The 15,024-nt window shown below is 47.9% G+C and overlaps 1 gene segment (V, D, J or C); it reads left to right on the top strand.

Annotated features, from left to right (window-relative positions):
- The first annotated feature begins 7,158 nt into the window (after nucleotides 1-7,158).
- LOC141570796 (immunoglobulin heavy variable 1-46-like) lies at nucleotides 7,159-7,700 on the top strand. The segment is given in 2 exon segments: nucleotides 7,159-7,204; nucleotides 7,288-7,700. Coding segments are annotated over 2 exon segments (366 nt in total).
- Nucleotides 7,701-15,024: the final 7,324 nt, after the last annotated feature.

The raw sequence follows: 15,024 nt of genomic DNA, 5'->3' as shown, positions 1-15,024 counted from the left end.
TTGCAACGATGAAGACTTCCTGACCTTCTGTGATGCATAAATATCGTAAATTTGTTGCCAGTACATAAAAGTTCTTGTACCTTGTATCCGGTCTGTGTTTTGTAATTATTTGTTATGTAAAATTTCTTGTACCATAATATGTTTTTAAAATGCTGAAATTCCTCTGTAATACAAAATCAAGTACCTGTAAGTAAACAAAGAAAACTGTGAATTAAAAAATTAAAACAAAAGATTTTTCCCTGAGAGTTTGGACCCAAAACATGGATGCACATTATACACAGCAAAACATGGTACATCCCTCTTCGCTCAGCACCTTCAGGGATGCTGGTTCCCAGGCTGAGTCCCCAACCCTATGTAGAGTCTCGTGTCCTCAGGAGAAAAGAGAAGAAAGAGAGGAAAGCCTAAGTGTCTGTGGATGAAGCAGCTGGTGCCTCATTTGATTTTCTCCATCTTATGTAGCCTCGAGGACCAGGTCCCTGGGATTCCTACGAGACAATGACTAAATAAATGACTTTATTTTATGCCATGTTATTATTGTCATACACACAGGCACACACACACACACACACAAACACACACACACACACACACACACACAAGTACACACAGATGTGTTTAATGTATGTGTTAGTAGAAGATATATTCTTATAAGAAGAAACAACAGTAATTGATTATGACAGCTGTGGAGGCTGGAAAGTTCAAAATCAAGGTCCCAGCTGATTTAGGTCCTGGTGAAAGGTCTGACCTGGCTCGCAGCTGACCATGTTCTCACTGAGTCCTTACACGCTTTCAATGATGGAGGGAGATCTCTCTCTTCTTTGTACAATGCTCCAAACCTATTGGAGTTCTACCACCACATTCTGACCTCGTGTAACCTTATTTGCCGACTCAAAGCCCTATTTTACACACCATCATTGAGCATTAAGAACTGTTGGTGGGAATGCAGACTGGTGCAGCCGTTATGGAAGGCGGTGTGGAGGTTCCTCAAAAAATTACGAATAGAATTGCCATATGACCCAGCAATCCCTCTCCTGGGTATCTACCCAAAAAATCTGAAAACATTTAGAGATAAAGACACATGTGCTCCTATGTTCATTGCAGCTTTGTTTACGGTGGCCAAGACATGGAAACAACGAAAATGTCCTTCGATAGATGAATGGATAAAGAAGTTGTGGTACATATACACAATGGAATACTATTCGGCGGTAAGAAAAGATGATATAGGACCATTTGTGACAACATGGATGGATCTTGAGATTATAATGCTGAGCGAAATAAGTCAGACAGAAAAAGCAGAGAACCATGTGATTTCACTGATATGTGGTATATAAACCAAAAGCAACAAAAGAACAAGACAAACAAATGAGAAACAGAAACTCATAGACACAGACAATGGTTTGGTGGTTGCCAGAGGGTAAGGGGGTGGGGGGTGGGAGGTGAGGGTAAGGGGGATCGAATATATGGTGATGGAAGGAGAACTGACTCTGGGTGATGAACACACAATGGGATTTATAGATGATGTAATACAGAATTGTACACCTGAAATCTATGTAATTTTACTAACAATTGTCACCTCAATAAATTTAATTAAAAAAAATATATTCATGACATGTTAGAGAAAAAATGGTAATAAAAAAAAAAAAGAATCCAACATACAAATTTGGAAGGACCCAATTCGACCCATAATATCCTACAAATTATATGCCAGAATGTATGATCGCCAAAATAGATGCCTTCCCCACATGCCAAAGACATTAACTTTACCCAACAATCCAAAAATTCGTACTCATTTCAGCACCAGCTCTAAGGCTAAGGTCCAAAGTCTCACCTAAGTGTAGTCTCATCAGATCCTGGTGACGTGACCTGTGATTCATCATGAGGCAAAATTCCTCTCCAGCTGTGAACCTATGAATCCAGACAAGTGACATGATCCAAAATGTGATTGTGGGTCAGGCATAGGGGAGACATTCCCATTCTGAAAGTGATGAACAGGAAAGAAGGAAGGAGTGATGGCCCCAACCTGGTCCAATGCCTTCCAGGCAAATCCCAAGTGATATTAAGTTTGGAAAACAGTCCTCGTTGGCTCGATGCCCCTCATTCTGTACCCAACGGGGTGGCAGTCCCAAGTCCCGACCCCACTCAGGTGGTGTCTCACTTTATGGACCGACTAGGGCTGTCTCACCACGGCTGTGAATGCGGGGTCACACGTACCAGAATCTGCCTTGGGGGTCCCACCCCAAGGCTGTGGTTCCTGGTTGTGTCACCTTTTGAAATAGAGAAGATCATTTAAATCTTTGAAATCAAAGAGTCAGCCCTGATGACCTCTAAGCGTCATTATTTCCTTTACTTAACATGATATTGCATCTTCACTGCCAATATGAGTGTGGGGGCAGAGCCCCAGAAAGTAGTTTCCAGGCTCTCGGCCTCACATAGACAGGTGCTGGCTCAGGTAGTAAATGGCCAACTGTGATTGCATGGCCATCAGCTGTGGCTAGTTGGCCGTCAGCTGTAACCAGTGAGCCATTGGCCACTGATATAACTGCTGTGGCTACGCTAGCAGAGAAGGGAGAGAGAAAGAATGGGGCTAGCAAGAAGATGGCGGCTGGGCTGGCAAGCGCGGATGGCGGTTTGCGGACAGTGTGGATCCAGCCTCCATTGAGACTATAGTGCCGCCAGAGAGAATATAGTGGTATGACTCCCCTACCTATGGCTCCGTGGGTGTTCTTTTGGCCTCACCATGTCCTGCGTTCTTATGTGGGGAGCGGGAGCAGAGACCCCGCAGGCCGCCCTGCATGACAAGTGGCGCAGCGAGCAGGGTCTCCCGCACGACAAATGAGTTATGATCTGTTATGTAGAATCCAAATAAACTTTCTTTCTGCCACAACCCTTGTCCCTGTGTATTATTAAATGATACAGTGTATCTGCTGGTATAACCCCATCTCCAATCCTGGCTTATACTGAGACACCTGATTAAGCCAGTGAGGCGTGCCCATGACTTTATTTATCAAAGTGTTTTTCAGCAGCACCTTTTGTGCTCTCTTCACAGCAAGCTTTCTCAGTTTTGGTTATATGGAGAGGCCAACGTTTTTTCAAATCTCCAAATTCTGATTAACATTTGATTAATACTGTCACCCTCAATCCATCTGTCTCCCCTCACCTTTTACTAAGAAGCAGCCAGGAGGAGCCAATCCCCTCCTACTTTTGCTTAGAAATCCCCTCAGCTGAACACCCAGTCCCATTGCTCACAAGGTCTACCTTCCACATGACACAGAAACCAGCTCAGCCAAGCTCTTCGACACTTTATAACAAGGATCACATTCCTCAGGGACCCATAACCTGCTCCTCTTTTCCCTCTGAGCCTCAGCAGGATGGCTTCTTAGGTCTACATTTCAACCCCCACTGTGTTCATGACGACCTATGTATTGTCTTAGAATATGGAGCCTTCTCGACAGCTCTCCGGTCTTCTTTCTGAGCTCTCAGCACAGTCACCTTTAACGTCCCTTCACAGCAATCTTGGAATTTTCACGTGTGCACTTGAAAAATCTACTACCTTCTACCGATCACCTACTTCCAAAGTCACCAACACCTTCTTAGGTATTTGTTACAGCAGTGCCCCACCCTCAGTACCAAATATCAATCTCCATCTGCTAAAGCTGCCATAGCAGAACCAATGACCAGGTGGCTTAAACAACAGACATTTATTTTCTCACATTCAGGGCCTGGGAAGTCCAAGGTCAAGTTGCCAGAGAATCAATTACCAGTGGGAACTTGTCGTAATGGCAGACAGCTGACGTCTCACTGTAATCTATGTGGTGGAGACAGAGACAGACATCTCTCTTCCTCTCCCTCTTCTTATAAGGCCCAGATTCTAGGGGATGAGGACCCCAACTTTATGACCTCACTTCACCATAAGTACTTCCTATATTCCCTTCTCCCATATAGGCCACTGGGTCTGAGGGCTTCCACCTGTGAATAATAAGGGGGGGATAGAATTAACTTCATAACAAGGTTCCCAGTTACAAACATCTGTGAAGCAGGTTTCATGACCAGAAGGAAATAAGTCACATTCCTGATCATCCTGACACAGCCACAGGTTTCAGAAGGCAGAGCTAATGTGACGTCCTCACACTTGGATCAGAGCCTCTCAGATGGGATTTGGGGCCCTGTGTCCAGTACATCCTGGAAGCCAAGGGCACCTCCATCTCCCCACCCTGCTCTGCACCCACCTGGGAAACAGCGTTCTCACTGTTCAGTTTGTGTTTAAGGAGTGGGAGTTCCTGTCCCTAGTGTGAGGTTGCAGATGCACCTCCTGGGTCCGGCCAGGGGCCCGGATGCCCTTCCACATGTGACATCACCTGAGGCTTAACAGGTTCCTGGCCTATTGTACTTTCCATGTTCCAGCTTCCGGAGAGGGACTTGAAATTGCTACGACTTTCGGTGACGTCATGTTCAGTTATGTCTGTCCAGGTGCCTCTTACTCTTAGTGAGGTGAGATTCCCACCTCTAGTAACAGATCAAAGATGACGTGTGAAGGCCCATCTGCTTTCTGCACCAACATTAAAGATCTTGGAAATAAACACTCCCATTCTTAGAAGAGAACCTAGTAACAATAAACATCAGTCTGTCTCCTGAACCCGTCACAGAATAAAAATTGCAAGAACAGTGTGGGGACGGAGCCCCAGAAAGCAGTTTCCAGGCTCTCGGCCTCACAGGGAAAGGTGCTGGCTCATGTAGTAAATGGCCATCAACTGTGATTGGCCATCAGCTGTGACTAGTTAACTGTCAACTGTAACCAGTGAGCCATTGGCCAGTAATATAACTGCTGTGGCTACACTCGCATAAAATAGGGGCTAGCAAGGAGATGGTGGCTGAGCTAGCAAGAGCGGATTGCAGTTAGCAAGTGGGGTCGGTTGGCAGGCAGAAAAGTGGACAGCAGGTCGTATATCATATGAATCCAGCCTCCAGCGAGACTATAGCGGTGTGACTCCCCTACCTATGGCTCCGTGGGTGTTCCTTTTTGGCCTCACCATATCTTGCGTTCTTGTGTGGGGAGCGGGCCTAGAGACCCCACAGACCGCCTCGCAGGACAAATGGTGCAGAGAGCAGGGTCTCCCACATGACAAACAGCATCCACTGTGATAACTGGAAACACACACATCCAGAGTCCAGGTGACTCTGCTCACCTGGAGCAGAAGCTGCTGGAGGCTCAAGCTGGTAGGAGCACTTCCAGGGGAGTATTCTGAGTGGATGGAGCACATGGGTGGGCTCCTGTGGGGGAGGGGTCCTGGGGCCACACCCCACACTTCGGGGGCTTTCCCTCCAGATACGTCCAAGTTCTCCAGGGAGGATGCATGTGGGTCCCCTCATGTCCCTGACAGTGGGAGGGGAGGACAAACACTGAGAAATCCAACCAGAAATTCCCTCAGGCAGACCCTCCAGGGGAAGGACTTTTCCAGAACCCTATTCTGAGTGACGGTTGGGAATTCTTACCTATGACAGACGTAGGGATGGCGCATAGTTACCAGGGTAACAGAGTCAGGAAGAGACTGTGGGTGCTGCAGGCAGGAAGGGGGGGGTCACAGGGAAGTGAGCTGACCACGGGAGAGCCCTTGAGGAGGTCACAGCCAGACCCAGGGGACCACCTCACAGGTGATTAATCCTAAGGACACATAACGTCACACACACACGAGCAGCCTCACCTGAGTCAGCTGACAACAGTGCTGCCTCCTCCTCCTCCAAATTCTCAGGTGCCTCCCCTCCCGCAGATGTGGGTTCTCCAAGGGACGCCCACTGCAGGTGCCGTGAGTGGGCAACAGTGTGATTGGGCCTTGATTCTAACAATCTGTGGGACAAGATTGGCCCATCTCATGGGTCCTCTGCACAGGGCCCATGGGCTGTGAGAAACAGCAGAGCCAGGATGTAGGTTCTTCCCAAGTCTGTGCATGTGTCACATTTCCTGGGGTCTATTTACAAGAGAAGTCACTCACCCAGGCCCTGGATCAGATTGGGGACGGCCGATGTACTAGGTACAGGGGGAAAGGATACTTTTTGGTTCATTAGTGCTAAAATCATCCACTGTCTGTGTGTGTCTAATTTATTCACGAGCAGAGGTACAGAGGGCAGTGAGACAATCTGCGATTCTCAGATGTCACCTTCAGCCAGAGGAATTCAAAGGAAGTAAGAGGCACCCAAAGTCCCCTGAGCTTCGGGACTCAGGACTGTGTCAGTGCATCTGTCAACCCCAGGGAAAGGTCTCCCGGCAGGTTTTATGAAACCTTTGTTCAAGGTCTCCCTGCAGAGTCATTGGGGTTTAGTGAGGCCAATTCATTATTTCCAGAGATGAGGTCAAAGCTTATGGTGTCCCTGAGGGAGCATTGTGAGGTCAGGGCACAGACATTTAACACTGGACCAGAGACGGTAGAGGTCATGCCCTGTGAGCCCTGACACAACCTCCCCTGCAGGGCACAGGCTGGGCTGCAGGGGACGCTCAGGTCCCACCAGCAGGGGCTGCAGCTCCAGGAACAGGTGGGGAGAGAGCAGGGCACGGGCTTCCTCTGAGGGCCCAGGGCTTCCTTCCTCTTAAAAAAAATCTAACACAAGATTTGGGCAAAGACTGCTGAAGTGTCTGTAAATATACTACTGTAATGGGAGAATTTCCCAAACACAATGGGCAATAAAATCAAATTTCAAATGGGGTTTCCGTGACTTCAAGACGTCTTAGAGCAACAATCTGAAGGACAAAGATGGCTTTGCTAACTTGACTTTTTAAAAGTTGGTGACACACACTGACCCCAGATGGAGACATTCAGATCAAAGCCCAGAACAGGGTAAGACGGCAGCCATTTCATTCAAAAGGTTTCTGAGCGGGACTTGACCTCAGTGGCAGGATCTCTGTCCGCACAGATTCAGGGACCTGGCAGGGGACACATATCCTCCAACAGGGATTAGGACTTGGACTGTCAGATGCCCACTGAACATGGTCCTGTGTCATTGAGCTTCTCTCAGTTGGGTCAAGTCTTCAGCAATAAACCCCTCTGCTCATGAATATGCAAATGAGCCGAGGTGGGCGGGGTTAAATACGGACATGTCTGTGCCCTGAGAGCATCGCCCCACAGCCACACGCTCCCCTACAGACGTCCTGACAGCACAGCCCTCACCATGGACTGGAGATGGACAGTCCTCTTCCTGGTGGCAGTGGCGACAGGTAAGGGGCTCCCCAGTCCCTGGCTGATGAGGGGACCTGGGCCAGTCACAGGGGATCCACCCACTCCTGTCTCCTCCCCACAGGTGTCCACTCCGAGGTCCAGCTGGTGCAGCCTGGGGCTGAGGTGAGGAAGCCTGGGGCCTCAGTGAAGGTGTCCTGCAAGGCTTCCGGATACACCTTGACCGGCTACTGGATGCAATGGGTGCGACAGGCCCCGGGACAAGGGCTTGAGTGGATAGGGGAGATCAACCCTAGCAGTGGTGACACAAACTACGCACAGAAGTTCCAGGGCAGAGTCACCATGACCAGGGACACGTCCACCAGCACAGCCTACATGGAGCTGAGCAGTCTGAGACCTGAGGACACGGCCGTGTATTACTGTGCGAGACACACAGTGAAGTGACCTCATCCTGAGAGTGTCAGAAACCCTGAGGGAGAGGGCAGCTGTGCGGGGCTGAGGAGACGACAGAGGCAGCTGGGCACAGCCTGTCTTTGACTTAGGGTTATGGACATAGAGATGAAGGAAGTGCTTTCATTAATTATTTTTGGAATATTTTCAGTTCAGTGTGGGAAACCAACTCCCAAGAGAAGAAAACGTATTAAACTTTCTGTAGTGTTTTCTAATTTTCATGGTGTAAATGTGACCATCATGGTGACTTGAAACATGACATCCATGGACTGAGTCCTCAAAAGATGCCGGAATCTTCTCCTTTGGGCATTCGCTGGCACCTCCCTCTCTGTGGTCAGAGAAGATAAACTGCATTACAGTCTAAGGGTCACAGCAGGAAGCAGAATGGAGGACAGAGAACACAGAAGCCCTGAGATATGTCCCCGCCCCTAACAGTCATGAGAACACAGGCATCCACAGTCGTGTGCGGACGTGTAGGACCTGCACGTTGGTGTCTCTGGAAACTGTCCCAAAACACCACACACAGGTTTGAAAGGCAGACTTACCCTCTCATTGTTCAGGAAAAGAGCTAAACTGGGTCTAAATCACAGTGTCCCCAGGGCGGTGTGTCTCCCAGAGGCTGCAGGGCTCGTTCCACCATCAGAGCTGCATCCCTTGTATTTGGGGCTCATGGCAGGTTCCTACACGTCCCATCCATCTCTGTGTGGCTTTTGTCCCTGGAGCAGAATCTCCCCCCACGTTGCTGTTCCAAGGACGGTGTGTGGGCATCAGTGTCCATGAAAGTAGTCCCGACAGTCTCTCCATCTGAAGATTCGTAACATATCACATATTCAAAATCCCTTTATCATATAAGGTGACAGTCACTATTTTTGGGGGTCTAGACCGTGATCCCTTAGGAGCACTCACCCTTAGAGCAAGGAGGGCCCAGTTTAAAGGGGAGATTTATTTCCTTCATTTGAGGACAAAACGGAGGGTTCAGGTGCTGTTCTTACTCTGCCTGCTTTTCAAGTCACTCATTCTAAATAGTTACACCCCATTGTGGGATGTCCTGGGGACCCTGCCCTTGGCCCCAACCTTTCAACCATTTCCTCCTTTGAACGACCCTGGAAGAGTCATGTAGTGATGGCTGGACTCCTGACTGTGGAGAGAGAGAACGGGAGGGAAGCTGAGTGCTAAGATATCTGCGAAGGAGAGAAGGAGACAGAACAGGATGGACAAACAGGAAAGGACACTTTGCAGCACTTTCCACAAACCCATCAGACCAGTCCCCGTCCCTGGGGACAGGCCAGTCCAATGACACCTCTGTGTCACTGATCTGATGGAAAGTGTGAATGATTCTTTTAACAGATTGAGTGAGATTCCATGTGTCCCGTTCACTGCACAGAAAAGCAGTATTTTCATCAGTGACAACACAGGCTCCTCCTCCTGGGTGGTCAGTGTACCTGAGGCACCACAGAGACTCAGGGGTTCACGTCCTGCAGTTTGCACAGTGGTGGGGAGCTCTCGTTCCATTGCCCTGGACAGACTTAAGGTCACTTCTTCCAATTCATACTCTCCAAACTGTGGGAATGAGACCCTCAGCGCTGAAAAGAACTTGGACTTGTGATACACAGGTGGACGTCCTGCCATTCTCACCTGGCAGGTGTGTGGGGCACAACTTGTGAACACAGGGCCTAAATGTGTAATGTGGCTGCTTTCAGGGTGGCGTGTGGAGGGACAGAAGGACCAGATACCCAAGTCCACATTTTCCTGACTGTTTTGCTGGGATCCCTTTAATACTTTAATCACACACACAAAATAAGGACCTTGGATCAAAGACAGGGTCACAGTAGAATCTGTAGTTCTCAGGATCTGAAGTCTTTCAAGAGTCATGTCAGTGTCTCCAGCCTCCACGTACTGTGTCAATGTGTGACAGCAGAACGGGTGTGAAATAGCTGCTGTAGAGGTCCTGTCATCGGCCTGTGGCAGCTGTAAGGCTGGGTCCTGCCGCCTGGCTGAGCCAGTGCACATGTTTGGTGCAGACACACACACACACACACACACACACACACACACACACACAGCACATGGTAACAGGCAGCTGACTCGGGAGCAGCGGGAATAAGGAGTCATTTAGGGGAGCAGATGAGCCACCAAACACCTGGTGAGCTGGCAGGCACCTGGGCCCAGAAGGTGGTGCCATAGTCACTTAGTCCCCTGGGGAGGTTTGGACATGCCTATTGTGGACTCAGACCGCAGAGTTTGGTGCAATGCTTTCCTGATATGTCACCAGGAACGTCCAGTGTCATATCTGCTTGCAGTGCTCAGGGAACGTTTTTCTCCTGTGTCCCCCTCTGGGTAAGTATAGTCCTTGACCTTGTGTAGAATTCCCTGGGCCTGAGTGACTCAGCAGAAGAAAAGGCTGAGTGACGTCTGTGTTGACATGGACACCACACCCTGTCTGTCACCAGCATGTCTCCGGTCCACCAGGTGTTCACATCGGCAGGAACAAAGCCTGGCGCTTTTGCACTATTGAGATGTCGACATAACTAGTAATCACATTGCTTAGTTAATGTCACCAGGGTTTGGTAAACTGGCATAAGAGGGCGTTTGGTGTCGTCACAACCTGTTGAAAAAGAGACGGTTAATAAGACCAAGACAAGGGTTGAAAAGGAGTCATAATGAAAATGCAGAAATGAAGGTGGATAGAAAGAGACACGCACTCCCCAGGCAGCCTTCCAGCCAATGACTAGTAAGTGTGGGAATGTTAACGAATAAGAGAACAGTTTCCTGCATTTTCACAGAGTGTCCATGATGGTTATTTTAAGGAAGAAGTGAAAGCCAAGTCTCCCGACCTGTGACCTTGGGAAAGCTGTCACATCTTGATGCCATCTGCTCTTGGGCCTGCCCAGTACCCCCGGCAGTGCCAGGATTCATGTCACCTGCAGGGACAGGCTTATTTTGTCGATGGTTTCTTTTGCTGTGCAGAAGCTTTTAAGTTTCACATAGTCCCATTGATTTATTTTAGCTTTTACTTCCCTTGCCTTTGGAGTCAAATTCATAAAATGCTCTTTGAACCCAAGGTCCATAAGTTCAGTACCTATGTTTTCTTCTATGCAGTTCATTATGTCAGGTCTTATGCTTAAGTTTTTGCTTCATTTTGAATTAACTTTGGTACATGGTGACAGATAGCAGTCCAGTTTCATTCTTTTGCACGTGGTTATCCAATTCTCCCAGCACCATTTATTGAAGAGGCTGTCTTTCCTCCATTGTATGTTTTTAGCTTCTTTGTCAAAAATTATCTGTTCATATGTATGTGGTTTTATTTTTGGGTTCTCAATTCTATTCCATTGGTCTGTGTGTCTGTTTTTCTGCCAATACCATGCTGTTTTGATTATTGTAGCCCTGTAGTACAAGCTAAAGTCAGGGAGTGTGATACCTCCAGTATTGTTCTTTTGTCTTAAGATTGCTTTGGCTATTCGGGGTCTTTTGTGGTTCCAAACAAATCTGACGATTTTTTGTTCTACTTCTTTTAAAAATGCCATTGGGATTTTGATGGGGATTGCATTAAATCTGTATATTGCTTTGGGTAATATGGCCATTTTAACTATGTTGATTCTTCTAATCCATGAGCACGGAATGTCTTTCCATTTCTTTGTGTCTTCTTCAATTTCTTTCAAAGATGTCTTATCGTTTTCAGCACATCGGTCCTTCACATCCTTGGTTAAGTTTATTCCTAGGTATTTTATTCTTTTTGCTGCAATTGCAAAAGGAATTGTTTTTTGTATTTCTTTTTCTGAGATTTCATTGTTAGTATAGAGGAAAGCAATGGAATTTTGTACGTTGGTTTTGTAGCCGGCAACTTTACTGTATTCGTTGATTGTTTCTAATAGCTTTTTGGTGCTTCTGTATGTCAGAAAAGGTCTTTATTCCTCCTTCATATCTAAAGGATATCTTTGCTGGATATATTATTCTTGGCTCATGATTTCTCTTTCAATAGTTTGAATATTTGGTTCCACTCCCTCCTGGCTTGTAGAGTTTCTGCTGAAAAATCTGATGATAATCTAATGGTCTTTCACTTGTAGGTTACAGTCTTGTTTTCCCTGGCTGCCTTGAGGATTCTTTCTTTGTCGTTGATTTTAGACAGCTTCAATACAATGTGCCTTGGAGAAGGCCTGTTGGGATTGAGGTAACTAGGTGTTCTATTTGCTTCTTGGATTCGAGGGTCCAGTTCTGTCCACAAGTTTGGGAAGTTCTCATTGACGATTTGTTTGAATATATTCTCTGTTCCCTTCTCTCTTTCTTCTCCTTCTGGTATGCCCATTATTCTTATATTGCTCTTTCTGATGGAGTCAGAAAGTTCGTGTAGAGTTCTTTCATTTCTTTGAAGTCTCAAGTCTCTTTCTTGTTCCATCTGTGTAATTTCCAGGTTTCTATCTTCGATGTCACTGATTCTTTCCTCCATCTGGTCCACTCTACTACCTAAGCTGGCAATTTCATTCTTAATTTCTTCTATTGAGTTCTTAATCTCCAGAAATTCTATTTGGTTCCTTTTTAAAATTTCAATCTCTTTCGTAAAATGCTCATGCTGTTCTTTAATTGAGTTTCTGAGTTCATTTAACTGCCTTGCTGTGTGTTCTTGCATCTCATTGAGTTTTTTCAGAACTGCAGTCTTGAATACTCCATCATTTATGTCACATATTTCCATATCTTTAAGTTCCTTTTCTGGAGACTTTTCACTTTCCTTCTGAGCTTTCTTGTTGCCTTGGTTATTCATGGCAATTACTGATTTAGTATTTCTCTTTCTAGACATCTACAGGAGTGGCTTCTGCAGCAGGTTGATAGGAAGAGGTCTTTCTTTTGTATTCCGGTAGATGTTGGTAGAATGTTTTATTTTCTGTCCGACTGCAGCCTTTTTTTTCTCTCTTACACGGTAGTGCTATGTTTTCTCTGCACTATTCCAGCTTCTCACACAATGGGGGGATTTCCTGGGAGACGGGCTTCTCCTCTGTTAATACTTCACCTGGGTCACAGGGCGCAGTGTCCATGTGGGTATGCGGAGAGCTTTTGAAGTTCCAAAGCTCTTCCAGCTCCTGATTCAGAGCCCGTATGTTTCAGCAGTTCTGTTTACTCCTGCAGGGATCCAGATAGCTGGGGCCAGGGGCAGAGTGAGTTGTGAGAGGTGGCCCAGAGCAATGGCGGTGACCATCACCACAGCCGGTCTTGCTTCCACAGCTCCCTCCACTTTGCCAGAACTGGTTGGGCTGCGAATCTGTGTCTGCAGTCCACAGTTCTCAAAACAGCAAATATTCTGTTCTTTTGATCTGACACTGCTACTGTTCCGTTTCTAGCACCGGGCAGGTGGGGGCAGGGTGAGCTCTGGGAGGGTAGGGAGGGAGGGAGCGGCTAGTCTCAGTGCCTAAGGCTTCCGTTCTCTGCTCGGCAGAAAGGGCTTAAACCACTGTTTTCAACCTTCTTCCTCAGTCTTTTCTCCGAGGTCTCTGCCGTGAGTGTTGGGTTCAGCCGTGTTATACGCTACCCCCACAACCCTGTGGGCCATAAGCAGAGCCCTAGCAGTCTGAGTTCTTCCCTGTCCCACAGCTGCGGTAGCTCCAGGAAGCAGCGAGCTCGGAGCACTGAGCTATGTCTGCGTCCTGCGCCCGAGGGTCTCCATCTCCGCACTTCTCCCTTCCCTCCTCCCTTTCTTGCATGATTCGCCCACCTTTAGGTGATTTCAGTAGTGGGCCTCTTTGTCTTGCCTGTCTGCTATGTAGGGAGTCCCTTGTGGAGTTATAGTTGTTCGATTAGTTGTAAATTCCAGGAGAGATTTACAGAGGCTCACCTCACGCCGCCATTTTGATCCACGTTTAATAAAATCAAAATTAAAATGGGTTTTCTAGGACTTCAACATGTCTTTAGAGCAACAATCTGAATGACAAGGATGGATTAATCAATTTGAAATTTTCAAAATTTGGGGACACACCCTGACCCCCGATTTGAGACATTTAGATTAAAGTCCAGAACAGTCTCAGGTGGTCTCCGTGTCATTCAAAGGGAGTTCTCAGTGATGATCGCATCCTGGGGGTTTGTTCCTCAGTGGGAGGAGCTCTGTCAGCACAGATTGAGGGACATGGCTGGGTAAAAATATCCTATAACAAATATTAGGACTGGACCCTCAGACGCTCACTGAGCATGGTCCTGCCTCATTGAGTCTCTCAGGTGGGCCAAGTCTTCAGCTGTGAATCAAGCTGCTCATGAATATGCAAATGAGATGGGGTGAGCGGGTTTAAATATGGATATGTCTGTGCCCTGAGAGCATCGCCCCACAGCCACACGCTAGAGACGGCCTGTTCGCACAGCCCTCACCATGGACTAGAGATGGACAGTCCTTTTCCCGCTGGCAGTGGCTACAGATAGGGGGCTCCCCAGTACTTGGCTGATGAGGGGGCCTGGCCAGTCACTGGGGTTCCACCCCTTCTTGTCTCCTCTCCACAGGTGTCTACTCCGAGGTCCAGCTGGTGCAGCCTGCAGCTGAGGTGAGGAAGCCTGGGGCCTCAGTGAAGGTGTCCTGCAAGGCTTCCGGATACACCTTCACCAGCTACTGGATGCAATGAGCGTAACAGGCCCTGGGACAAGGGCTTGAGTGGATGGAACGGATCTATGCAGACAATGGTGGCACAAGCTATGCACAGAAGTTCCAGGGCAGAGTCACCATGACCAGGGACACGTCTACCAGCACAGCCTACATGGAGCTGAGCAGTCTGAGACCTGAGGACACGGTCGTGTATTACTGTGTGAGGGACACAGTGAGATGACCCACATCCTGAGAGTGTCAGAAACCCTGAGGGAGAGGGCAGCTCTGCGAGGCTGAGGAGACGACAGGGACGATGAGTATCCTGACTTCCTCACACAGAGTCAGGAACCTCAGACGAGGAGTGAGGCTCTCAGGGGCACCTCAGTCATTCAGGAAAAGGTTTCCAGTGTCCAAACGTCCTCAAGGAAGAACTAGAGAAAGCCTTTCCTGAAAGGTCCTGTCATGTGTCACTGTCCTTGCAGTGGGCATGTCTGGAGCCTCCGTGTTCTCTGAGTGAGGGAGGTTATTTCAGGCATCACCTGGGATCACTTGGTGGGACGATCTGGGATTGGCCTGTAGTGTCTCCCTATAACTTTCTCTCACTTTCCCCTATTTGTGAAAAATGGAAATGAGTTTGGGAGAAAGTGTACATATAGAATTCAAGGGTGAATTTCTGCTCCTCACCTGTGATCAAGCACCACACACATGACACGTGATGGACCATCATGGCACGTGGTGACATCATAGGTGACAGGTGTGTCAGGTCAAGCACAGTCTATGTCAGCTCCCCGTCCCCTCAGCCTCTCCTGTAGGGGTGAGTTCCTGAAGAGGGTCCTTCCTCAGACCCTAACCTGCGGG

The sequence above is a fragment of the Rhinolophus sinicus genome, chromosome 3, assembly GCF_057876585.1.
Source record: "Rhinolophus sinicus isolate RSI-liver-muscle chromosome 3, RSI-T2T, whole genome shotgun sequence".
Classification (NCBI taxonomy): domain Eukaryota; kingdom Metazoa; phylum Chordata; class Mammalia; order Chiroptera; family Rhinolophidae; genus Rhinolophus; species Rhinolophus sinicus.
This window is presented reverse-complemented; position numbering and strand designations above follow the sequence as displayed.